We start from the raw sequence: 26,382 nt of genomic DNA, 5'->3' as shown, positions 1-26,382 counted from the left end.
ATACCTAAAGAAATCCCAATCCCCCCGCGCCACACACTGCAGAGATCATAACCTCATTACCACAATTAACAGAACATGCTGGAGGGACAGGTCCATCTCTCAAAGACTGCCCATACTCTGGAATAAGCTTCCCATTCATGTCAAGCAAAACACCTCACTGGCCCTCTTCAAAATAAAATCTTGACGAGTGGATTGGTAACAGAAAGTTCACTCCAGAGATCATTCCAGTTGCCCTACTGGATAGGGGCACTGTGAACTAACATCGGGCGGCACGGTGCCTGGGCAATTTTTTTGGGCTAGGCGTGTAAAGGCTCCAGGGCCATTAGCTTAGAACACACCTATGAACATGCTTATACAAACTATCTTATATGACACACAGTTCTAATACATTTGTAACACAAGCATATAAATCATGCTGATATTCACAAATGACAGATAGCTGGGCTGGCAGTATCTCTTTCGTGACACCCCTCCTCCCCCATCAGTTCGCACAGAAGTGGGCATGCCCTGTGTGATTGATATGCTACAGGTTGTGATGTCATATACAAATGTTCCATGATGAATGGCCATTCAGATTTGCCAGTGACATTATGCATACATTTTGATTGACACATACAGAAAATACCCCTGTACATGTAATTTGTGAATGCTGCTGAGACTGAGGCTCCAGAGCTAAATTAATTAAATGTTGCAGGTTTTTTACTGTTCAGTATAGTTTGGAGAGCTGACCTTATTTTCTCTTTGTCTTAGGACAACATTGCTTTGCTTACTGTTCCTGTTGCTCAAGATGCCATTGTTTCTAATGGAAGCAGTGACATCTATGATCATGTTGAAATATGATAACTGCATTTGGGTTTCAAATGCATGTTAAGTACAAAAACTGTTATTCTAGCAATTTTCAAAGTTTATGTGAGCAGTGTTTAAAATGTGTTCCTGTTTTAGAGCCATTGTCCCTTTCATTGTTTCAGGCGTTGTAAAGATTTATTGTACAACTAGGTTAAAAATGTTTGCCGTTTATGTTACTAAGAGCAATTTTAACATTGTTTCCCTTTTCCGAACGATCGTTCATTGCGGTTCCTTTCTGCGCACTAATAAGTTCCCCTCCATCAGTTTATAAGTGTTTAACAACTACTCCTTACATTAAAACTGCTGTTTAGAACTATCGCTCAGCGTGGTCCTTTTCTGTAGGAACGAACATTCTAAAACAAATGTTTTTATGTAAGGAGAAGTAGTTAAGCACTAATTAATTCAACTCCAGTGCTGTTTAAAACGGTCGTTCACTATGTAGAATTCAGCAGCTTTTTTGACCGTTTTCGTCTTTAATTTTTCATTTTTTTCCCTTTGAATCACTTTTTTTTGCATTTATCTTCGGTATTATTGTATTGCAGTACATTAGAATAATACCCGATGCATAATCATGAGGCTGGTGAAGACTTCACACGCATATTCATTCATTTATTAATTCATTCATTCCTCGCACACGTCGCATACACACGCTTACATGCATATATAATGTACACGGACGAACACGGGGAGAGCTATAGAGATCGAGAAATAAAAAAAAAAAACTTTTTCGCAGGACATTTTGCGAACTGCGCATGTGTACAGCTCTTGCAATTATTTCCTGTGCCACGGCCCCGGCTTTTTTAAGCAAAGCTGTCTTGCTGTATGTTTTTATCAATTGACTACTTGTCACTCCCTGTTGGGGATGTAGAAGGGAGCTGATGCGCTCTTCTATCTCTGCCCCCAACATGGCTAGCAAATCGAAAGTTGCACCGAGCGTGGAATTTGATCACAGCTGCTCGGACAGTGTGGAATATCTGACTCTTAATTTTGGGCCCTTTGAAACTGTGCACCGCTGGAGAAGACTACCGCCCTGTGATGAGTTTGTAGGAGCCAGGTGAGAATTACTGGCATTGATTACTGCGTTTCGGGTGTGGTTATAGATCACTGCACAGGGTTTTTGCGAATTTCCACTATATGATAAATCAGTTAACTCTCCGTGCTTGATAGGGCAACTTGCTCATATGTATCAAATTGGAAGCTGTCCCAGCTGTGATGACTAGCAATAAGTTTCTGTAAGAATTGCATTTTTGGGATGCTGGCATTCCTTGGATAGTGCAGGTGCCTAGGAAACCAATGCAGACCGGTGGAACTGCAGCAGGCAGGTTGTTCAGCCGCATTGTTTCTGGCTATAAAATTGTGGGATGCATCCTGCATGTTTTTGTGTTTGTTTTAACTGGGTGGAAACACGGTTTTAGGTGGATCGTTTCAGGCATATGATTGTTAGTGCAATCAGGAATGCTGTACTGTTGTAAGAAATAGATTTTAATGTTATGGTTAGATAAAGCATTGCCTCGTTTTAGCACAAGTTACAGTTTATGGCGTATGGGCTGCAGACATATGTCTTTGTGATGTGGGAGGAAACCGGAGCTTCCGGAGGGCACCCACACGAACGCAGGGAGGACATGCAGATTCCACACAGAGGGCACTTCAGCCGAGAATACAATTGGAGAACCTCTTGCTGTTAGGCGACAACACTACCGCTGCACCACTGCTCCGTCCAGTGTATTTTTCAAATAAACTTTGTGGAATCACTCACTTGTTGATATAACATAGCAGTAAGACTAGCCATGTGGCATTCTTTAAGCAGACTAACTCGCAGTGGTGTCAGTTATATAGAACAATTAACAAGCTGGGTATGAGTACTGTCGCCACAGAGACTGCACTTCCACTGGTACACATTTCCATTGCTTGACATGCATCAGGTGGATCATCTTATAATGTTTCACAGAACCCCCACACCATTGCCCTACTCCATCCATATGGTGAAGTTACCTCCACAAAGAAACCAGTCACCAGTGGAGTTCTTCCACTTAGGGCTCTATGGTGGTACCTGTCATGTTTGGCATCTACTTTTGTGAAGTAAAAGCAAATACCAGAAGACTCTGGGTGACTAAATTTGCAAATGAATGCAATCTAGGAGTAGTCTTTGAATCCCTAATTGCCATCCTGCAGGAAGGTTTGTAACCAAATAAAGGGTTGGTGCCAAAATCATGGACTGTAATTAAATGCCTTATTGTATACTTTCAGAAAGCCGTCAACCCCAGGAAACTACTACAGTAACAAGTGCACTCCTGAGAGTTGACCCATTTGTTTGGGGTTTGGGAACTTGTATGGATAGTGACCTAACTTTTGACCAGTATGTGTTCATTGTTGTAAGAAAGTCTTTCTATATTGCACAGCTTGTAAGCAAAGGAATTTTGTCTAGATCTAGGGATGTCATTATCTCCCTTTACTCAGTCCTCATTAGATCAGTCGTTGAATAATATAATGCCGCCTTTGTATTTATCTATCCAAACACACAACTAGAATGCCTCGAGATCATTTTCTTCTTCTCCTTTTGGCTGCTCTCGTTAAGGAGTCACCACAGTTGACCATTGGTCCACAGAACATGTGGCAGTAGAGTTTTACAGTGTCCAGTTGCCAGTCCGGCGCCCACCCTTCCTCAGAAAGCACACATGTGCCCACACTCGCACCTAGGGCCAATTTAGAGTGTCTCCTCCACCTACAGCATGTCTTGGGAAGGTGGGAGGAAAACGGAGCACTCTGAGAAACCCACACCAGCACAGGGAGGCCATGCAGATTCCACACAAAAGGCACTCTAGCCGAGAATCAAGCTGGAAAACCTCTTGCTGTGAGGTGACAAAGCTAACAGCTGCACCACTGTGCCGCCCAGAATGCCTACAAAGGTACCTTACTAAAAGGATGCAAGGCCTAAACAATGTCTTGTGTGGGCCAGCTTAAAGCCCTGTTATTATAGTCTGTATCCTACAGGCTATTAAGAGCTGACCTATGTCTGGCATACAAAGAATCCTCTGCCTCTGTACTGATGGATTTACTACATATCAGCAAGTGAAATGACATCAGAAATCCTCAAGTTAGGGATATAAACCTCTTCTGTAACATCAACAGAACAGTTTGGAGGGACATATGTATTTCACAGAGGATAATGCTGCATTGGAACAGACTTCCCATCCATATAAAACAAAGTTAATCTCTGTCCATATTCAAGCTTATATCTATGGATAGGAAGCAGAAAATTTACCTTTGACCAGCCCCCTGTACTATACTGATAATGGACAGAGACAGCTCCTAAATGCTTTATCCCATACATGCATTCCCTCAAGTTATCTATAGTATGATCCCAGTTATTCACATTAGGGGTAAAGTACAGTTATTGATCATGGGATGGGTAAGGCCAGCCTCTAGCCAAATGGGATGGGTTAATTCAAGCACAAAAAAGGAAATTGGCTGGGCTTAAATTGGCCTTCAAGGGTAGCTAACCTATTACTTCCCTATGACAACTAGACAAATGGAAGTGTAGGTTAGAAAATTAGATGGTAAACAAAGAAGTATCCAGCCAGCTGGATATATATGGTTAATTCAGTTGAAAGGTTTGGTGGCACCAGGATATACTTTTAATATTGAGAGTTTCGGTTGAGAAAAAGTGCTACCCCGACCAAATCATCTAGAGCCATATTTTACCCCATTAAGGGGCTAGTCCTGCCTAGGCGCGCAGTCTGTGATGTGTTCTGTTGTCATGAGGATATTGTGCAATGCGGTTGGCTAATACAATTCTTCCCCATAGGGTACCATGTAGAGTCTGCTGCTGCTGCCCATAGCTCCATTATTTTTGGTGAATTTGATTTGTAAACACTCAGCATGTTTTTCAGAGGTGGGAGGAACCCCACAGAGACACAGGAAGAAGGTGCAAGCTCCAAACGGACATTGGCCAGAGGTTAGGATCGAACCTTGTGTATGGGAGGCAAAGACCTTGGCCATTATGCCAAGGGGGGTAAGGTGTTAACCCCCTTGAAAGTAACTTAAAAAAAAGCCGGAAGTGCCACAGCTTCTGTCAAATCCAGTGCACCCTTACTATTGCCATGTAATCCTCCAGTCTCTGTCCTTGTTAAAATCATACAGCATTGTCAAATTACATAGCAGTATAATGTTAGTTTCTCCATGAGAAATGAGGATAGTAAATGTAACAACAGTTAATGTGGCTCTTTACCTGGGCGGAGAATCAGTATCCTGTCTGGAAGCTGATTGAAGTGGTATTGTTTTTCACAAAATAGAATGCAGTTGATAAAGCTGTATAGTGCATTTCCTGGTATGTAGTTTTGCCATCTGTTTGACAGCGGCATCTTCTCATTGCTAGCACTGGAGATGTTTGTGATAGGTATTAACCTGTGTTGTATGCAGTAGTGGTGAGCAGCAGAAAATGTTGACTCAGATTTTTATTGCACCTTTTTTGTGTAGGACTGTTTCAATGAAAATCTACATTTGAATGCTCCTTTGTAGCTTAAATGGTAGGGACAGCTGTCTGTCTCATGTCTGCTGTACTAGGCAACCGTTGCTTGGCTAGCAGAAAAGTGACAAGTATTGCTGGGATAAATCTGAAGCTGGCTGACAAGACCACTGTAGTTTTTGCAGAGTGAGAAGTGATAGCCAGTTGTGTGCAGTATAACTTCCACAGCTATACCTTGTTTGCTGTTCCCTTCTACATTGCTTTCAAGATTTGCATAGATGCTGCTACATTTTCTTTTACACCTCAGGCAGAGAAATGCCAAAATCTGTGTAATTCCTCTTTTTATTTATCAGACAGAGAAGACCAGGCCCACCAAGTCTACCTGTTTAGTTAATGGATATCCTTCAGATGTTTCTAAGCCAACAGTTTTTCCATTCTTATATCTTACAATTGTCGCCTTACAGTTAGACGTTGCCCGTTCGATCCTCAGTTAGAGCGTCTTCTGTGTGGCAACATGCGTGAACGGGCGTTCCTTCGTTGAAGGTTGTGCGTTAGGCCCGGAAAGCCAGTACATAAAACTCTACTGCCAATCATTAGCGGACCCGAGTTCCGCTGTGGCGACCCCTAACCGGGGAAAAAGCCGAAAGACACAAAAAACATCTTACAATTTGGGAATTTACAAGGAGTTCCTTGTATCTGATTCTTGGGATCTTTCTTGGCTTTCCTTGAAATTTGTAGACATTTTTGTTTAGCATTTTATCTTCAATGAGTTTCTTGAGGTGTAAATGTTAGCTGGTAGTTTTACTTCTGAAAGCCATGGCTTTTGTGACAGGTTTTATGAAAGCTGTTATTTTGCAAAAATCATCATATTTAAAATACTTTTAGTTGTCTTAGAATTTATGCATACTGACTTTTACATGCAGCCCCTAAAGGGATAATTTTTAGAAGTGGAGTTGTATAGGTATAGGGTGTACTAGGTTGAATTTAATGTCTGTATCCTTTAAGCTAGGGAGATTCTTCAGTGTTCATGACAATTAAATGCATCTGCCATAACTATGCACAGTATGTTTGTAATTTGATAATTAAATTACTTGTACCATTCTGTGGCTCTCTATATTTTGTTGTTTCCTCTTTAAACCGCGACCTCCACTTAGTCATACTCATTTGTATATGTTTCGAGCTGATGTAAACACTGAACTGCTCCTTGTCCCAAATACGTAATGCTAGTGCTTGCTAAAATTCATTATGAGAATATTTTTTGTACACTGAACTGCTCCTTATCCCAAATACGTAATGCTAGTGCTTGCTAAAATTCATTATGAGAATATTTTTTGTACTGCATGCTTTGTTTTCCACATGTGGGTGCTGTATTATGACTATCAGCATGTTTTGTTCTGTGCCCTTCTGTAAGTTTGACACACATTTAGACTTTTCTGGCTTTTGCTAGTTCCCCATCTACCATTTTGATATGCTTGTGTGACAGTACAGTAGTCTTTTTGTTGACTAAATTAATCCTACTTGGCCTATCTGTTATTTTCAGCAGAGGCCTGTGGTGGTATTTTTACTTAACAGACTAGAGTAAGATATCAGGGAAGTTATCCTGCTCTTCCTGCAGAGGGTGCCATAGGATGGTTACTGTGGATGAGAGAGAGCACATATGCAGCTATAGAGGCAGAGGTAATGTTAGAGATGGAGGCTGAAATATGCAATCTGAAGACATTATTTTGACCAAATGTGGGTTCTTGACCAAGCAGCCTTAAATCTTTCAATGAGCTTTGAGTCGCAGAAATCTTCATAATGATGCTCTGTGGGCTAATATTTGGGGTGTGACTGTGGAAATGCCAGTGATATGTGATTTTGGTATCCACAGTTACAGAGATTGAAAAGATAGTGGTGGAATGGTTCAGAAAGGGTCTAATGCCTGACAGAGGAAGGAATCAAATGTTGTGCAGAAGTAATGCCTGCACAGTAGCGGGAGTATTCAGTAACTCAGGAATAAAGGCAGATTATATCATTTCAGTTATGGAAATGGCAACAATGCAAGAATGGATTTAAGTTTGAGACAATAAAGGTATTTGTTATGCCTTTTGATTTGAGTGTCTCCAGACATACTTATTTTGGGATGAGATAATAAAGCCCATGGGAATTTAAAGTATTGAGAACATTGGTGTTTACCTTTTGTGACATTATTTGTGATTTTTAGTTTAGAAACATAAAATATGTATGGGATCATCTTTATAAAAAGTGTTGCTGTAAGGAGCGACTTTCCATGGCACAGCTTGTTTAAGAGAAGAAAAAAGGCAGTAGCACATTTTAAAGGAGTACATTTGTTGAGCCCTTTGCTATTGTAGTCGATCTGAAAATGCATAGTTTGTAAGCTCATAGTTTTATTACTGTACAAGACGTCTGGGTGACCATTGAGGACACTAGCCAGTGCACACAGGTAACTCTGCAAACTTATTGAGTTAGATGCCCAAATCAAGATGCTGTATAGTTTGTATCCCAGGGAAGAATTTTCAAATACCAATCCAATCAAGAGTACTTTTAAAGGGTGTTCTTTATTTTGTTTTTGTAAATGGTTTACGTGTCGTCTGCAACCAGTATAGTTTTGTTTTTAGTTTTAAAAGGTGAGGAGGTTTCCAGTATGGCTACTCACTGTGGAATGGGTTGATTATAGTTGTGTGAAAATTGAGAATTTTGGCTTGCTTGCTTGCTTATTTATTTATTTATTTATTTATTTTTAAGACATTTGGAGAGAAAGTAAGAGAAAATCGACCAGAAAAGGGGAAGAAAATGCTCTTAACTCAAAATTTTGCAGCTTTTCAGCAAAAAACAGTTCAGGTTTCAGTTTAGTATACAAGATTGGCTTCTGGTAATTTAGATGAACAAATAAATAGCATGCACTCAGAGGTTTTTAAAGTAAGTGAGACACTGGAAGAATATATAATGTCAGTTGATAAAGGACTGGAAAATATAAAAGAGAAGCTGTAAGTAGCTATACAGATGAGCTGATAAAACTGCAGAAATCAGAGGGTGAATTAAAGGAAAGACTAGCTGAAAATGAGGCTTTTCGTGTTTTTTTTTTTCCCTTAAAAAATGGAGGTAGAAGTGAGAACACGTTGAGAGGTTTTTTTTGCCATACCAGAATAACTGAAAGGAATAGACTACATTGATTTTATGAACGTATATATAAACAGCTTGACTGATCTTCCACAACATGCCTTAATTGAAAAGGCAGATTGTGTGTGCATGTGCACTCCAAATCTAGCCATGGAAAAACAAATGAGGCTTAAATTAGTAAAGATGCAATCAGATGTTCATGACAAAGCTGTGGCAGAAGGGGGAATGTATTATAATTGGGGACAACAGAGTGTGCAAGGAGCAAATTTAATCCTACATGTGGGGAATTCGAGAAGTGGATATATGAAATTCAGGTTGCTGTATACAGCTGTCAGTCGAACATTTTTGGATTCGGAACAAGCTAAGGAAGAGAAAAAGTTTAGCCAACAAAAAGTGCTTCATCAAACTTAATGAGGACTCTGCTTCTTTTTCTTCTGACAGTAATAAAGCCAGATGATGATACAAATGAAACATTTTCCTTTATTACAAAAGTTGAATACTAAGAGTGACAAAAAAAACACTCGGGAGCTGACTAAAAGAATTGGGAGTACATTTGACTTAAGTCATGTGTTAAAAGAACAAGATGATTAGGAAGCAGACCAGCAGCGTTGTGAAACTGGGGAATAATGGGGGGAACTGTAATAAAGTTTCAATCCCATTAGATATAGGGTAGAAAAGTGAGATGTGGATCTGCAAGAAGTGTCTGAAAAACACTGGAAGCTTAATGATCCTGAGATGTGTCAACTGTAAAGCATAAACCCCACTTTGCCATTAATTACAAGAACAATGTAGAATGAAGAACTAACTGTTAACCAAAAGTTTTTATTCTTAATAATGTTTGTATAAAAGTTTAAGGATGTAAAGAGGCTCTGTAGAGTATGCAGGCAGAGCATTTTAATGTGAGGTGGGAAGTTTTATCATTGATTGCTCTATACGCAAGTGATAGTAAAGTAAGACATTTTTTAGCATATACACTTGAAAAATGAGAAATTGTGAAAAACCTGAAAAAAAATGATAGTTTATTCTCACACTTGCAAAGTTACTGTTGTATTTTTTCATTCATAATTACTTTTAGCTGGCGACAAGAATCATACAGGTGAAAGTTGTTAATAATGAGATGTCTGACCAGTGTGTGTTCTGAAGTGAAATATGGAAGGGTTCTTTCTTGCATTTGCAAAGGTACTAAATGCTTTACTAGTAAATTCCTTTTTAGAGACAAGAACCCCCAGGCAATTAATCATGAAAGGTCAGATGAGTATATTCAGAATAAAATCTACAAGGTTCAGTATACTTAACTGTTAAAAGGAAAGCTATAAGCAGCAAGATACAGTATACCTTAACTGTTAAAAGGAAAGTTGTAAGCAGTTCAGTGAAAAGAAATCAAGTCTGAAACTGTGAGGAAGTCAGTAGTCATACAAGCCATTGTCTTCCTATTGGCCTAAATATTTTAATGCATTTAATGTAGTAGTGCACAGCTTGTGTGTATGTATGATTTTATTTAAAGAGTTGCCAGTGTGTATGTATGCATTTATTTAAAGGGTTGCCAGTGCATATGTATGCATTTATTTAAAGGTTTGCCAGTGCATATTTTTCTTAAGACTTAAAGTTGACATTTCCTGAAAGAAGGCAAGATATTTTTCTATTTTTCACTATTGTTAGGGGAATAGAAATAAGAAGAGATGGTAATGCAGGCACTAACAAGCACTTTAGCATGGTTTACCCTAACTTTAGAATAGGTAAAGCCATGACTGCAGCTGTCTGTTTGGGACAACTGCTCCTATCTGGAGTGGAAAATGTCCTTTTTTAGAAAGTATAGAGTTAGAAAATGTTCTTTTTTCTTGACTGATTTTATTGAAGTGAAAAGTTTGGGAAATTTAGTATGGATTTTAGTGGAGGTGGGAAGAAACTACTACATACAATGCTAATGTAAGCTGCAAATTGGATACCTGTATTCAAAAGAATTGTCGTGTATAAATTGTGGGAGTAGTAGCTTTTTTCAGAATGATACTTTGTCAATATTAACATGGAATGCAAATGACCTTTAAAGTGTAGACAAAAAGCATAGAGTACAATAAAGGCTGTAGGTTGCAAATAATGTCACAGGGGATGCATTTGGGTAGAAATGAAAATGGGATTTGACAAAAAGGATTTCAGGATAAACATTCACAAGAGTTTCATGGACAAATGAAAAGGAGAGTAATACTATTAATAGGGAGAAGGGCTCCAGTAGTGACAGGAGGTTGGGTGGAGACAATAATGATAGATTTGTGGTAGAAAGGGGTTATTGGCAAGGAAGGGTGACTATGCTGATAAGTATTTGATACCTAAAACTGTTACTATTTAGCTTAGGAGAATTTCAGGAGAAATAATAGGCTTTCAGCAGGTGATATTTATGGATGAGGACTAGTAACTAATTTACAATAGTGAGGATTTATCAGAGGGACCTGCTGCTCGTCTATTATATTCAGATGAGACGCTGAAGCACTGTGATGGGCTCAAGTTGTTTATTGTACATAAACACATCAGGAGCTGTAATTGGATTTGTGACATATATTTAAGCTAACTGACTGACTCATTACTTCAAACACACTCACATGTGCATCTCTGTTCATGCCTGCATTCACTCTGGCTGACTATACAAAATGACACCAATATTGCATGTGCTCCTTAACTTGTATGCACGCGCTGTCTAGCTGCAGTAGCTAAGTAGGTACAATACATACAATGATTTACATCCTCCATCCTTGATTTGTTCGGCATGCAATAGAAGAACAAACTATTTTACAAGTTAGATAGCACATCAACAAATTAATTCAAGTCCGGGTCGCTGTGTAATTCAGAATGGGTCTGGAAATTCTACTTGATCTGGTCACATAAAAACTGGGACAGTCTCTGGGGAGTCTTTTGCAATTGGAACTTTGGGAATTACTTGAAGAAAGTACACTGTCTTTGGAATTTGAACAAGTGTAGTCGCTCTGAGAAATAGTCTCTGGCACAAGCAATCTGCTGTGTCACTGGTTCAGAGACTGGCAGTAGGTGTCTTTGATTCCTTCCGAAATCCATTCCATCAGTCTGTATGTTGTAAGATCTCTATCTCTGTTCTTCACAAATATCTTTAACAGTTCCCACTCGGTTCATATCCTTTAGATGTTTGCATTCTCATGATCTCTCCTTGTCTTAATGGTCTAAAAGGTTTGTTGGATTTATCGTAGTACAACTTTTGTGACTGGCATTTTTTTCAAAAGTTGAGGCTTGACCCTTCTGTTCTTTGCGTTTGGAGTCAATAAGTATTTACTCATTGGAAGAGTAGGTCTGGTCTGTCTGGACATCAATCTCTGAGCAGGTGAACCAAGCAAGTTAAGTTTGTTTTAAAAAAAAAAAAAAAAAAAAAAAAAAAATCTGTACCAGCTCTCCTGTATTTCTCCAACATTTCTCACTTTGAACTGCATGCTTAGCTAATCCATTGGACTGTAGATACTCTTAAGTCCCAAGACTCGGCAAAATTCTTGAACTGGTAACTTGTAAATTGTGCACCATTGTCAGAAATTACTTTGTGTAGACTACCATGAACAGAAAAATAGTGCTGGATGTTAGGAAGAAGGTCAATTTTTCAAATCCATTCGAATAAGAGTCTTCTAACACTAAGTGATGTTGACCATTCCATTCGAAAATATCAGTAGCAACTGTCGACTGTGGTAGTTCAGGTATCTGGTTTAGCTAAAGTGGTTCTTTTTGTTGGTCTGATTTAGTACTATTGCAAATGGAACATGCTAGAGTTTCCTTCTTCTATATCTTTTGACATAGAAGGACAGCATACCATGCCTCTTGCCCTTCTTTTGGTTGAATCAGTACCCAGTTGACCACAATGCAAAATTTTGATATATTCCTGTTATAATGTTGAAGGAATTACCACTTTAGGACCTTTCATGATGACCATCTTCCATCATGAGCTCATCTCTGTAAGGAAAATACTTCTGTATGTCAAGTGGTAGACTGTTTGTCATGCTGGCCGTCCGTAACTGATAAAATGTTTTCAGCTTCTGGAGAATTGGGTCTGAAGCTGTGATTTATGAGTTCATCTTGATGAGGAAAACTTTTGACTTCCATGACTTCAAAGTCTGCTTTTTCATTATTATGCTGTTCTGTTGTTTGTCTGAGTGCTCTTGACAAAGCATCAGCAAGGTATATAAATTTGCTTTTTGTATAGAAAATATTGAAATTGTACTTTGGCAATTTTAACGTCATGCGTTGCATGCATGCTGGGGCTGTATGTATTGGGTTTTTCAGAATTGTCACTAGAGGTTGGTGATCAGTCTCTATTTGAACAGGTTTGCTGTAAATATAGAACTTCAAACATGCCAACACTACTGCCAAAAGCTCTGTTTGTACATGCTGCATTTCAGTTTGGGTTAAAGTTCTAGATGCACAGGCTACTGGCATGCCTTGTTGAAAACATGCTGCACCAAGACCATGCAGATCTGTAAACATCATAATATCTCAATGTAGGTGGACTGGCAATTTTATGTTTCAGAACTTCAAATCCTTTTTGGTGTTGCAACCAGGGCCAGTTTACATTTGTTTTGTGTCAACTCGTGTAACGGTGCTGAAAGCTCACTCAGGTCTGGGATGAACTTTCCTAAATAGGTGACCATACCAAGAAAAACATTTTAAAGATGTGACATTTTCTGGAACTGGCATCTCAAGAATTGCTGCTTGCTTAGATGGATCTGGTTGTAAGCCAGAACTAGTAAACAAATGACCCACATAAGTAACTTCTTTCAGATTGAATTAATTTCTGAAGATTCAGTTTAAGATTTACTTCATGAGCATGGTGAGGTTTCTATCATGTTCGACTTTGCCCCTACAGTAATGTTGTCTATTTATGATAGTACATGGATAACCTGAATAATATTTACTGGCAGAATTTATCCTAAATGGCATTATCAAGAATCTGCAGCTACAAAATAGTGTACTGAAAGTAGTTAACACTGAAGATTTGTGATCCAGTATTTGCCAAAAGGAACTTTTTGCATCTAAGATTGAAAAAACAGTGATATTTGGCATGAAAGTGGTTACTTCTGCTGTGTGCATCAGAGGATAAGGGCATTTAAGCACTTTAAATCTCTCGGATCAGTACATATTCGAATATCATCTGATTTGCTTTCGTTATGAGCTACGACCATGGAGGATACCCATTCACTTGGTTCTTTTACTAGGGTTATTACATCTAAATTCACCATTTTGTCAAGCTCTGCTTTTACTTTGTTCTGCATTGCTACTAGAACCTTCCTTGCTGGATTGACAACTTGACTTACTTCATGTAATATGTGACTGGAAGTTTGCCAAGCTCGTCTGTGAAAACGTCAGCATGTTCAGTAAATATATTCTGTGTAAAACTAATCATTGTTCGGACTTGTATGATAGACCACCTTTATTAAATGAAATCAGTCCCATTCTCAAACAGTATTTTGAGGCCTAACAATGACTGCACGTGTCTTCTGACTAAGTAAAACTGCAAGTCATAGCTGTTCCCAGCAGAATGACATGTGAGAACTACTGCGCTATCAGTTTGAATCTCTTCACCACCATAAGGAATTAGTTTTGCGTGCTTTGCTTAATCAATTTTCTTACCAGCTCGTACTTTGGCAAACATTTGTGCTGATATAACATTGCACTTGCATCTAGTATCTACTTTAAGGTCTACAGGTATCCCATTAATCTGAACAGTGCAAAATATTTCACTCTTTGCTGTCAACTGGTAATCTACTGCATTAACTGTTTCATTAGTTAGAGACACCCTCAACATAGAAAGTTTGCTCACGGCTCTTTGTGATCTCCTTGCTTCTTTAGATGATCTCATTTAATAAAATAATTCACCACTTGAGACTTGCAAAGCCTTTTGAAATGATTCCACTTTTTACATTTGTGATATTGCTGACCAAAAGCTAAGCACTTCTCTCATTTAGGATCATCATTGCCCCCACAATTATGACAGTTAGCAATGAGGTTGGGTGCTGTGTCCCCATTCAGTTTATATTTCTTTTTCATCTTGGCTTTATGTTGTACACTATCAACATTTGCACTGGCAAAAACTGCATGCCTGTTTTTCTCATTTGTATGCTTTTCTGTTTCTGCTCCTATATTTGACAAATCTGAATGGCTTTGCTCAACATTGAGTCACTGTCTCGAAGAAAAATCGTTCTCACTGCATCACTAGTAACACCAGACACAAGCCTGTCTTTTGTCAGTTCATCTCTCAGATCACCAGATCTGCACGTTTTTGTTTTATTTCTCAAGTCAGTAATATATGCTGCTATAGTTTCCCCAGGCTTTTGTTTTCTTCTGTAAAAACACGTACCCTTCCATTGTAATATTCATTTGAAGGATACATGTTTCTCTAAATTTACGTTTCAAGCACTCAGGATCTTCCCGCGTTTCAGCCTGTATCAGAATATAGTGGTTCTCCCGCTCCCCTGCATACATGGCAGTTGCATACACAAATGAACGTGTTCTCTCAGTAGCTTCTACCCCACCTAAGTTAATGAATGCTTTTGTATGTGCGTCTTTATCAGAAAACGCAGCCTGTGTGAAGATATATTATTGCTCAAACATTCTGCAATTCTCAGCAATATTATGAAACACCAGCAGTCCAGGTCTATGAAATCCCTCAGCCGTAACAAGAAAATATGTTTAAATATAAGCATAGACCAGTTACTTGTAATAATGCTCAAGTGAATAACAATCTCTCTGAAAAAGGCTTTACTTTAACACTGTGAACACTCCAGACACCAAGTTTCAGCTAATGTGAAAAAGTAGTACATTGAAAAAATTTGGTCGTTTTAGCCTTTTCGTACTTTTTAACACTTCAGAAATTACTTCAAACACTTTTTTATGTATTTTGAATACTTCTAGCAATATGTTACAGTTTTGGACATTTTGTTTAACTAGTTCGAACATTTTGAATGCTGGATAAAAAATCATTCAAATGAGTTTTTTTAAGTACCTTTGAATAACCACTGACATATTTGCACGTTTGCTCCGGTATGTTCCTCCACTTTTAACTTCGTGCCTCGTGGTTTGTGAGTTGAAGCGGCTTTGGATCCCATTCTTACACCATGTCTCTTGTAGTCAAATGAGATACTGAGGTACTGTGATGGGCTCAAGTTGTTTATTGTACATAAACCCATCAGGAGCTGTAACTGGAACATATACTTAAGCTAACTGGCCACCTCATTACTTCAAACACACTCACATGTGCATCTCTATTCATGCCTGCATTCACTCTGGCTGACTGCACAAACTTGACACTCATGTTGTATGTGCTCAGTAATGTATATGCATTTGATATCTAGCTACAGTGGCTGACTAGGTACAATCTACACAATGATCTACAGGGCCTAGAAGTAGAAAATGTCACAAAAGAAGTAGGTTTCTGAAGAACTATCTGGGAATATTTTGTTTGGTTTGGAATATATTAATTCAGTAGCAGGAACTCCGATAGAACTTGCATTATTCAACAACATATAATTTGGCTAGACTGTTTAGAAAATTTTACTGAACCATGCATATTTGAAAGCTTTGAGACCCTTTCGGTAGCCATATCAGATCCTTATCTTGGCTTTTATTGCTGTATGATGTGGGATATTGAACTAGAAATAACAGTTGAGCTTTCCTACTTAAATTCTTCTTTTGAACAGTTATGGAATGGGTAGTGGACATGACTGAAGTTACTAGGGAAAATGGACATTACTTCGGAAAGGATAGTTATGGAGTAGAATAAAATGAAAAAGGGACTTTAAAGCGTTGTGGAAGAAAGAGAGAGAGATATGGAAAGAAAGTAATTTTTAGAAGGGTTGACAACGGCTGAAGTTTTGCAGAAGCACTGCAGAGTGCTAAAAGGAAATGAAGTAATTGGATAATGGCATGACCTTATAAAGGTAGTTAAGGAACTGTTTTTTTTTTATAGCAATCATAGATTGCTAAAACTTTTAGCACAGTGACTTAGGCCACAGAAAGTGAAAAGACTGGTAGCCAAGTTTAAGGGGCCTTTGACAGGGAAATATTCAGAGATCCTGCAGAAGTATTGCAGGTGTTTTGGAAATTTTTCAAAATTTGTACAAAACAGGGGAATGGGGAAACAAAAAAAAAAAAAGGAACAAATGGAATATTTATGGAAGAATTAATGCCAATGCTAGGGAAAGATTTTGCTCAACAATTAATAGCTAAGATAGGAAGAAATAAGAAAACAATGGCATTGTATACTCAATTAATGGGGAAGTTTCCAGAAACAAATGATATTCCTATGGAAATTTGGAAGTTAGGAGGAAAGAAAGTGATGAAGACGTGGAAGCTTTTTTATAAGAGGCTGGGGAGTATCAAGCTGTTGTGGCCGTATTACCCAAAGTGAGTAAATTTCAGATATGGCTTCATATAGACCCATTTCAGTTTTAAACCACAGTTACAAAGTGTTTGTAATAGCTAAGAGAATGGCAGAGGTGTTACCAAATTTGATAGATGTGGTTTAGCTTGGTTTTGTGGAGGTAAAGCAAACCAAGAATCAGCTGGGATTTTATAATAGGGCAGTGTAGCATTTGTGTTCTGTGATAGAATAATAGGCTTAATAAGGAGACTGTATGAAGGGTTGGAGGCAAGAATTAAGGGAAGAGGGTTCCTCTGTGTTAAGTTATTTGAGCAGGCATATTAGGTAGGGATATTTTCTTTCCCTACTGTTTTCTTGCTTTCTGGTTGGAGATATTGGCAAAAAAGGGATTCTCAAATCCAGGTGTATATCTGATACTCCAGAAATATTGACTTTATTTGCATTTTGTACTGAATATTGAGACATTGTAAAATGGGTGAAACTTATCTGCATGAATCGGTTCAGCATTAACCATGCTTAAGGATAATACTGACAGGAAGTATTTGGGTGTATGGTTTCCTAAATATGTTGGAAGAAACTATACAAAAGATAAACAAAAACTGAGAAACAGGAAGCTGTTGATTATGGACATGGAAAATAAGGTGCAAACTGTAAAACTCTTTAGCCCACATAGTCCTATATTGGTCAGGGTTTTTTAAATCAGCCAGTGTAGAATTAATAGAGTTGAAGGAATTTATTCGGGGGGGAGAGAGCAAGAATGAATGGGATAAGCTGATTGTTCTCGTAGCATAAGGTGGTTTAGGGTTTCCTGATTTGAAAGGATACTTTATATACATTGGAGATAAAAAGTGTACACACCCCTGTTAAAATGCCAGGTGTGTGTGATATAAAAAAATTAGACCACAAATTATTTCAAAACTTTTTTCCCACCTTTTAATGTGACCTATAACTTGTACAGTTCAGTTGAAAAACAAACAAATCTGTTAGAGGAAAAATATAAAAAAAATACAGAAAGCTGGTTGCATAAGTGTGCACACCCTTAAACTAATACTTTGTTGAAGCACCTTTTGATTTAATTACAGCATTCAGTCTTCTTGGGTACTCAACTGCCATCAATTTAAATAGACTCTTATTAACCCCAAATAAGGTTCAGCTGCGCTAGTAGGATTTTCCTGAGTTGCCTGCTACAGCAATAGCCATGGTTTGCAGAGAGCTTACAAAGCATCAAAGGGATCTCGTTGTTAAAAGCTATTAGGAGAAGGATACAAAGCAATTTCTACAGCATTTGATATACCATGGAACACAGTGAAGAAAGTAATCAAAAAGTGGAGAAAATATGGGACAACAGTGACTTTGCAAAGAACTGGACGTACCTCCATAATTGATGAAAAGACGAGATGAAAACTGGTCAGAGAGGCTGCCAAGAGACCAACAGCAACACTGAAAGAGCTGCAGGAATTTCTGGCAAGTACTAGTTGTGTACTACATGTGACAACTAGTTGTGTACTACATGTGACAACAATCTCCTGTATTCTCCATATGTCTGAACTATGGGGTAGGGTTGCAAGACAGAGGCCTTTTCTTACACAGAAAAACATCCAGGCCTGGCTAAAATTTGCCAAACAATACATCAAGTCTCCCAAAAGAATGTGGGAAAAAGTGTTATGGTCTGCTGAGACCAAGGCTGAACGTTTTGGCCACAATTTCAAAAGGTACGTGTGGCGCAAAAACAACACTTCGCATCACCAAAAGAACACTATCCCCACAGTGAAAGCATGGTGGTGGCAGTATCATGCTTTGGGGGTGCTTTTCTTCAGCTGGAACTGGGGCTTTAGTCAAGGTGGAAGGAATTATGAACAGTTCCAAATACCAGTCACTTTTGGCCCAAAACCTTCAGGCGTCTGCAAGAAAGTTGAAGATGGAATTTCACCTTTCAACACGACAGTGACCCCAAGCATACATCCAAATCAACAAAAGAATGGCCTTACCAGAAGAAGATCAAAGTTTTGGAATGGGTCAGCCAGAACCCAGACCTAAATCCAATAGAAAATCTGTGGGGTGAAATGAAGAGGGCTGTGCACAAGAGATGCCCTCACAATCTGACAGATTTGGAATGCTTTTGCAAGGAAGAGTGGGCAAATATTGCTAAGTCAAGATGTGCCATGCTGATAGACTCCTACCCAGGAAGACTGACTACTGTAATTAAATCAAAAGGTGCTTCAACAAAGTGCTAGTGCAACCAGCTTATTGTACATTTTTTATTTTTTATATTTTTTTTCACCTAACAGATTTGTTTTTCAGTTGAATAGGTAACATGAAAGGTGGGAAAAGTTTTGAAATTATTTATTGTGGTCTCCAAGCTTGTATCACAAAAACATGGCATTTTAACATGGGTGTGTACACTTTTATATCCCCTGTAAGCTTAAAATCTGTAGCTCTACACAATTCTAGTAGAAGATTATAAATCCAAAAGTGGAAAAGAGTGATTATGAGATAAGGTATGAATTCAAGTGATAGCGATACTAGGATTTTGGATGCCAGTCCTTAAAGTGAATAACGATGACCATACAGAATAGTATATTATAGTCATAAAGTAGTTTTTATAATACTGTCTGCTAACACAGAACAGGAATGGACAGTGGATATTTTATCAGTAGGAATACCTGCAAAATAGTTGTATAGAAAATAGGCAAGAGAGGACAGAATTTACTGGAGGAAAGTAGCAAAGAAAACAAGATATTAGAAGCAGAAGGCTAGGACTGTGGGTTATTGACCGTCTTTGTTTTCAGGAATTGATAGAGTATAGATAAAGTGATAGAGGAGTGCTAAGTGAAAGACCAGCTCTGGCAACATTTTTAGTTGAATCCTGAGCAGAAGCTGCTGTTAAAAAAAAAAAAAAAAAAAAAATATTGTAAAACATTCCATGTTAACTTTAGGAATCAGTAAAGAGAAGTTAGAAAAGATTAGGAAACGAGAATTGAAAGGCAGTTTACAGAGCAACAATGGAGAAACAATATTCAAGGCAACAAAATCCAGAACATTTATAATATTTGCATGAAAGTGTTTGCATGGGTATTTTTTGCCCCAGGTAGACTTGAGTTTTTCCTTTGAGTAGATAGCAAATACTGTACATGCGATGGGGAAGAGAGAGGTAATTGTGAGTGTGTTCTATTTGTGAATGTAGTGAGTTGACAAATTTTAAAAATTCCTTGTATAGGAAGAATGTTAGGTAAACTTCCGGACTGAGCAGGGCTGTTCATAAGTGATGTCAAGTTGTCTACCCACCCAATCCTCAAGACTAGCCTTAAAGGTAGTCACAGTAGTAGCAATCTGTCCTCTTGTGGTAACGTTCAGGTTTGGCATACTTGTTAACAACTTCACCTCACAGAGACCAAGTGCAAGGTTTGATTCTGACCTTGGGTTATTGATTAGGCTTAAAATGGCCCTTCGGGGCAGTTAGACTAGTATTCACATATGAACTTATTCCATAGGCTGTGAATATATTGACTTAAGAATCTCTCTCCAGTGAATCCTGTTTTATTTCTTATTGTATTTATCTAGGTCATGGGCGGCCACAGTGGTGCAGGGGTTAGCGTTGCCACCTCACAGCAAGAGGTTCTCCAGTTCGATTCTCGGCTGGGGTGCCTTCTGTGCAAAGTCTGCATGTCCTCCCTGTGGTCACGTGGGTTTCCTCCTGGTGCTCCGGTCTCCTCCCACATCACAAAGACATGCAGTAGGTGGATTGGGCACTCTAAATTGGCCCTAGGCGTGTGTGTGCCTACAGTGGAAGGTTGGGTGCCGGGCTGGCAACTCTACACCGTAAAACTCCACTGCCAATCATGAGCGGACGGATGATCTGCTGTGGCGACCCCTAACCGGGAAGAGCCGAAAGAAGTAATATTTAGATCTAGGTCATCAAAGTTAGATGGAAGAAGTATTTTTCCAGCTTCGGCTTGAAGAAAATCCTGCATAAGCTGTACTGCCCCATACGCAGCCTCTGATGGAAGTGGAGAAAGAGACAGGAGGAACTACACACCCATTAATCTCACCAGTATAATTTGAAAGCCATAAAATAAGTGATCTACACCTACACACCTGTGATACAAAGGTAACATTTCTCAGTCTAGTCAGTTGTTTGAGGGAGCAGCTGTGGAAAATGGCCAGTATGTCCTCACTAGAAGAAGTAAAAACAGCATTAAGGAAAATGAATTCAGGAAAAGCAGCAGACTCTGGTGGTCACAACAGATATGATCAAGATGTTGGGTTAGTTAGGGGAGAAATGGCTGCTGAGGATACTCTGCAGTTTGGAAAGGTATATTTTAGATTGGAGTAAGCATTCTAAGTACCACTGTACAAGAACAAAAGGGGATGTCACACTACATGGAAGTGATGGATAAAAGATAACACAGAGTAGTAGAAAGCAAGATGGGAGATGATTCAGGTAAGGATGCAGCCCAACTAACCCAATGTTTGTAGTGAGTTAGTGGAGGAGAAGCAGAGGATGAGTCCAACTAGGCATGTCTAGACTCTTGACAAAGTCCCAAGAAAGCTGATCTGGGCAGTGCTATGATGGTTCAAAGCCCTGGAAACGTATTTAGTGCACACTGTGTTTAAAGGACCCAGTGACTCCAACAGTGTTCTTACTCAGAGGGTTTCCCAGTGGGAATGGATATGCATCAGTGTTAAGCTCTGAGCCCACACCTATTCATACTGATAGCCTATATTATGGATTGGAGGGAGATAGATCAACAAAGCTGCTTTATGCAGACCTTGATACTGCAAACGGACTGTTTGACCAGGTACTTCACCAAGTGAGAGGGGACTAGAATGCTAAACTGAAGGCAAGACCATTGATCTATGGCAGCAAAAGACTGAAAATTGAAATGGAAAGGAAAAAAGTGTAATGGGTTAACATCCTAAATTATTTGGAAGGGGTGGTTAAGGAGAAGGGAAATCTGAATAAGCAGGTCAGAGTTAAAATAGGAGGTAACCAAGTGGCAAAGAGTGGCTGGGGTAGTGTGTGACCAGAAGAATATCAAAAGAGCTGAAAATTAAGTTGTACAAAACAGTTGTGCGACCAGTACTACAGAAACCTGAGCAGTGAAGGCACAACAGTTGAGGAAGCAAAAGTGATGAGATGTATGGTAGGATGCACACTGTGGGATGAATGAAGAAATTAGGACATCGGAGCAAAAGCTGTAGTGCTGCAGTTCCAGCAAAGGTCAAGGAAAATAGATCAGTGATTCAGTCACTTGTGCAGGAAAACATAAAATGATTTGATGAATATTTTGGAGAGACGGGAGGAAGCCACGAGGAAATAAGGGCATCTGCCAAGAAATGGATTTATTTGTGTAAGAGAAGGCTTGAGTTAGTGACTTAAGATAATTGGGCACAACAGTCAACAGCATTGGATTGAGAGAGAGAGATGGGGTGTCAGTTAATGCGATACACCAGTCTTACATAGAAAAATGGGGGGGGGGATTCATACTGGTGGTGATGATGATGCAATAGGTCTCTTGTGTGAATGTTTATAGAGCCACTGGTTTTGTAAAGAAATGGGTAAAATAGTGTGGGGTTCTGTATCACAAATGTGGGGGGAACAAAATGGTTGTAGTAGAGGAAATGATTCTTTTGAGCTAGGATGCAGTGTATAATTTGTGTATACATAGTTTGGCCATCATTTTGCAGCAGCCAGTAACATTAAACTTGTTAGAAAATGGAACTCTACTTTTGTTCCCAACGAAAAGGACATTCCGAGTATTGTAGAGAAGTAGAGCTGGGATCTTTAGAAAAGAGAAGGAGCACATTTCATAGAAATTATTCTGCATGTATTGTTCCCACAAATTCCATTAATGTTTGGGAGAGTGAGACCTTTGAAGTTGGGTATTCAACGTATGTACTAGTTTTCTGATGGTGAAGTAGGTTTAGTAAGATGGGGTCTTTCAAAGCACAGAAGGCTAAGCAAAGGTCACCATGCAGAAGCTTGTAAGTGGTGAAGTAAACTGATAGGGTTTTTCAGCTTTCTGAGTAACTTAATGAGCTTAGTCTTCTGTATTTTATTTAGGAATCCATAGGATCTTTCAGATTAGGTAATGTATTTAGGAATCCATAGGATCTTTCAGATTAGGTAATGTATTTGGAGCCGTACATGTAGAAAGGGGCATTGTATTCTGTGAAGGGATTAATGAGGGAGGAAGAAAGGGGAGTTATGACTTGAGGATATCCCTTTAATACTTTACGCAAAGTAGGAGAATTTGTTAGCTATAATTGATACATGGTGGTTGCATGATAGCTTATTGTCAATGGATGTGCCTAGAGCTGTAATATCATACCGATTTGAAGGAGGGTGCCTTTTGTATGCATATGGATGGTTGTTTCCTAAATGAAACTAAACTACTTTTTGCATTGAGCCCATAGTTGGTAAGGCAGGTTTTTCGGAGATTCTGAGTGTTCTGAACAAACCTGGTTAGCCAAAGGCCTTTGTCTACTATTCCTTAGATGCCAGAGAGGAGTGGGCTTCAGACTGACCCCTTTGGGTGACTAGTGACGTTTCTTTGTGTGGAAGAAGTAGGACCAGCCCTCATTCTGTTTTGCCAGTGACTCACTTAGTTATTCGACTTGCATAGGGGTTAATGTTTATGTGGAATACCAGCATGGAGAAAAAGGTTTTTGCTATGTCTAGGTAGGAAATGTGGACATATTGGCTATTTTCTACAGCTTCTATAACTTCATACAGCATTATTTAATATACTTATCTTTTCACAAAACAAAATTGAGTCACGGAGTTGTAGGTCACTTATTTTATTGTTTCTGTGACTTTCAGATTATACTGGTTAGATCAGAGAGTACATATACAGCTGCTGGAAGGGCTATGGCTGAAGAGATCCATGAGGGGCTGAGCAAAGCTGTGTTGTGCACTGACTAGGAGACTGTGAAGTGTGTTGTCAGGGCCCTTGTTTAATATTTCACCATCCATTCTTTGTCACTTTCCTAAAACATAAAAGGGATGTAATAAAGCAAAAAAAAAATACTATTGTTAATTAGATTTTACATCCCCTTTACTTCCATTGTATGATTTTTTTATCTGTGAAAGGGACTTTTTGTGCAAAATACTGCAGTAGCCTGCTTCTAGATAATTGAGGGCCTTGCATTTTATTTACTTATTTATTTTTTAAAGTTCTGTGAAGAATTTTTTCTTAAGGGTGTTTATCAGAATATTTTGATTACACATTATGTTTTCTGCTGTATTATTTTTCCTGTGGAACTGGCACTTATGAAATTGCGGTATAGTTGACTATTTTAGCAGCAGTTCTGGATGGGGTCAATTGCGGTATAGTTGACTATTTTAGCAGCAGTTCTGGATGGGGTCGTGTTTCAAAGAAGAAAAAGTAGTTCCCTTTTGTTTCCTGAAATTTGCTTAAAACTTCTATGGTAAAGTGAGCTGTATGTCTTGGATCTTTATAGTGGTAATCATTTTAGTTAAGCACAGTTCATTTTAGTTTCTTCCATAATATGTTTGGGTGTAGAAGTCTTTATTACCCATTCATATGGTTAGTTCTACTTTCTGGACATTTGTCTGTACTAGGCACTGCTAACCTCCTTGTAAAAACACCAAGAAAGATTGCTTGAGAGTGTAATGCTACAATAATTGAAACTTCATTTTCAAGATAAGTTTAAGTATCGGGGACCTTTTAGAATGATTTAAAGGTAAAAATCAACAAATACAGCAAAAATAAAGTAGTAGCACTCTAAACGGTTACTTCAATCAAAATGAATGTGCAGTCAATTCTAAAGACAAATTATCAGAAGCCGTTAATGGGAGAAGAGATGTAATTAAATGCTGTGAATTTTATTACAAATGCTAGTGAGGAATACATCAAAAATTATTTCGAGTAGGAATCAACTGGACCATGTCTCTCGATCAGTTGGTAAGATGCATGTTCCACACCCCTAGTTAATATTAGGAAAATTAAAGTTACCAGGGATTATTAAGTTATGGTTCCATTTCTCTGCAAGAACTTTTTGGCTTAAAAACGCATGTGTTTGCACATTTTTTGCATCATGCAGCACTGCGAGGCTACAGTTAAACTATTCCAGGTGCCAGAAGGTCTGCTCTTCAAATTTTCCCTTAGAACTAGCTGGTTTCTCAGTACTAGCACTAAAATCTGAACCCCTGTGACTAGCACTTGCTCTAGAACCTGCTGGAAAGCACTAGGAAGCCTGAAACTGATACAAGCACTCAACTCTCCTTGTCAATAAGGAGAAATTAATCGTAGGCACTAAACGGCCTGTAATTGCAAAGGTAAGGGAAAACAGCTCTTAAACTTTACAAAAAAAGCACCTAAAACAGGCATGCCCAAGGGTCAGCTTCCGGTGATTTCTCCTGTCCACCTGGTGAATCTGGGAATACTGGGACAATGCGGCAACTGCCTCATGTACACAGACAATCCTCTCCTCCTACCACCCAACACTACAACCTGCGAGAGTTGCACTTACATAGCCAAACTAGAAGCAAAGCTCTCTCCGGCCAAGATTGTGCTAGACAGTCGAGGAGAAGGTTAACACCTGCACTATACCTCAAGCAACTCATAGCCCTAAAAAACCCACACCATCAACACCCACACATAGCAACACTAAACCCACATATGCGGAGGCCCATAACATTAACCTGCCCAAGCACAGGGACCTCCGAAGCTGAAACACAAACAAACACCAGTCACAACCAAAGTGACACATAGCTTACAACACCAGTGTGCCACCCAACAACAGCCCCTAAGGCAAGACAAGGTATCCAACACTTTAGTCATAGGTGACTCTATAGTCAGGCACACTGATGTCCCACTCACCAGGCTGAACAAGGAGAAAATTACAGTCAGCTGCCTATTGGGTGCCACGATCCGCCACATAATGCATGCACTCAAGTCACTCCACAACAAGTGCAAATACGACTCTGTCATTGTCCATGCTGAAGTGAATGACTTGAGACGTACCTCCCTGGACTACATGAAGAGAGACATGGAAGAGCTCTTGGATCATGTGGCCCAGGCAGGTGTGACCCTAGCCCTGAGTAGCATCCTGCCTTCGCCCAGAATGATACCACAGTATAAGGACAAAATGATTGACTTCAGCAATTGGCTAAGCTTCTGGTGTCATTCAAAGGGGATCCAGTATCTGTCTGCCTGCGAAGTCATGATCGACAAACCACAATGCTTTGCCAGAGATGGTCTGCACCTGTCACCCCTGGGATTCAGGTTACTGGCTAAAGCTCTTGTCACCCCTATAGTGCCTTTTTTAGGCAAGGTTCAAAGGATAAAACCAATACCATAACAGATACAAGCATGCAAAATCTGAAGGTAATGCTACTCAATGCTAGAAGTCTAAACCTCAAAATGCACTCTCTTGAGGCACTCCTAAAAATGGAGAAAATCGATATTTGTGCAGTAACTGAGACCTGGTTCAAGGCTCCAGAGAGCACCCCTGCAATACCAGGCTACAACGCTTACCACACTTTTCTGCCACAAAGCCAAGACCAAAACACTAAAGGTGGAGGAGTGTCCATATTCACCAAGGA

The 26,382-nt window shown here is 39.1% G+C and overlaps 1 protein-coding gene across 2 annotated transcripts in view; it reads left to right on the top strand.

Annotated features, from left to right (window-relative positions):
• The first annotated feature begins 1,614 nt into the window (after positions 1 to 1,614).
• The window catches only part of LZTR1 (leucine zipper like transcription regulator 1), an 830,693-nt gene continuing 805,925 nt past the window's right edge, over positions 1,615 to 26,382 (top strand). For both annotated transcript variants that reach the window (XM_044068313.1, XM_044068312.1), the window contains exon 1: positions 1,615 to 1,900. In XM_044068313.1, the coding sequence (XP_043924248.1) occupies positions 1,725 to 1,900 (176 nt within the window). In that variant the 5' untranslated portion in view covers positions 1,615 to 1,724. The remainder of the gene's footprint in view (positions 1,901 to 26,382) is intronic.

This window comes from Protopterus annectens, chromosome 4.part0 (genome assembly GCF_019279795.1).
Source record: "Protopterus annectens isolate FY-2018-M chromosome 4.part0, PAN1.0, whole genome shotgun sequence".
Taxonomy (NCBI): Eukaryota; Metazoa; Chordata; order Ceratodontiformes; family Protopteridae; genus Protopterus; species Protopterus annectens.
This window is presented reverse-complemented; position numbering and strand designations above follow the sequence as displayed.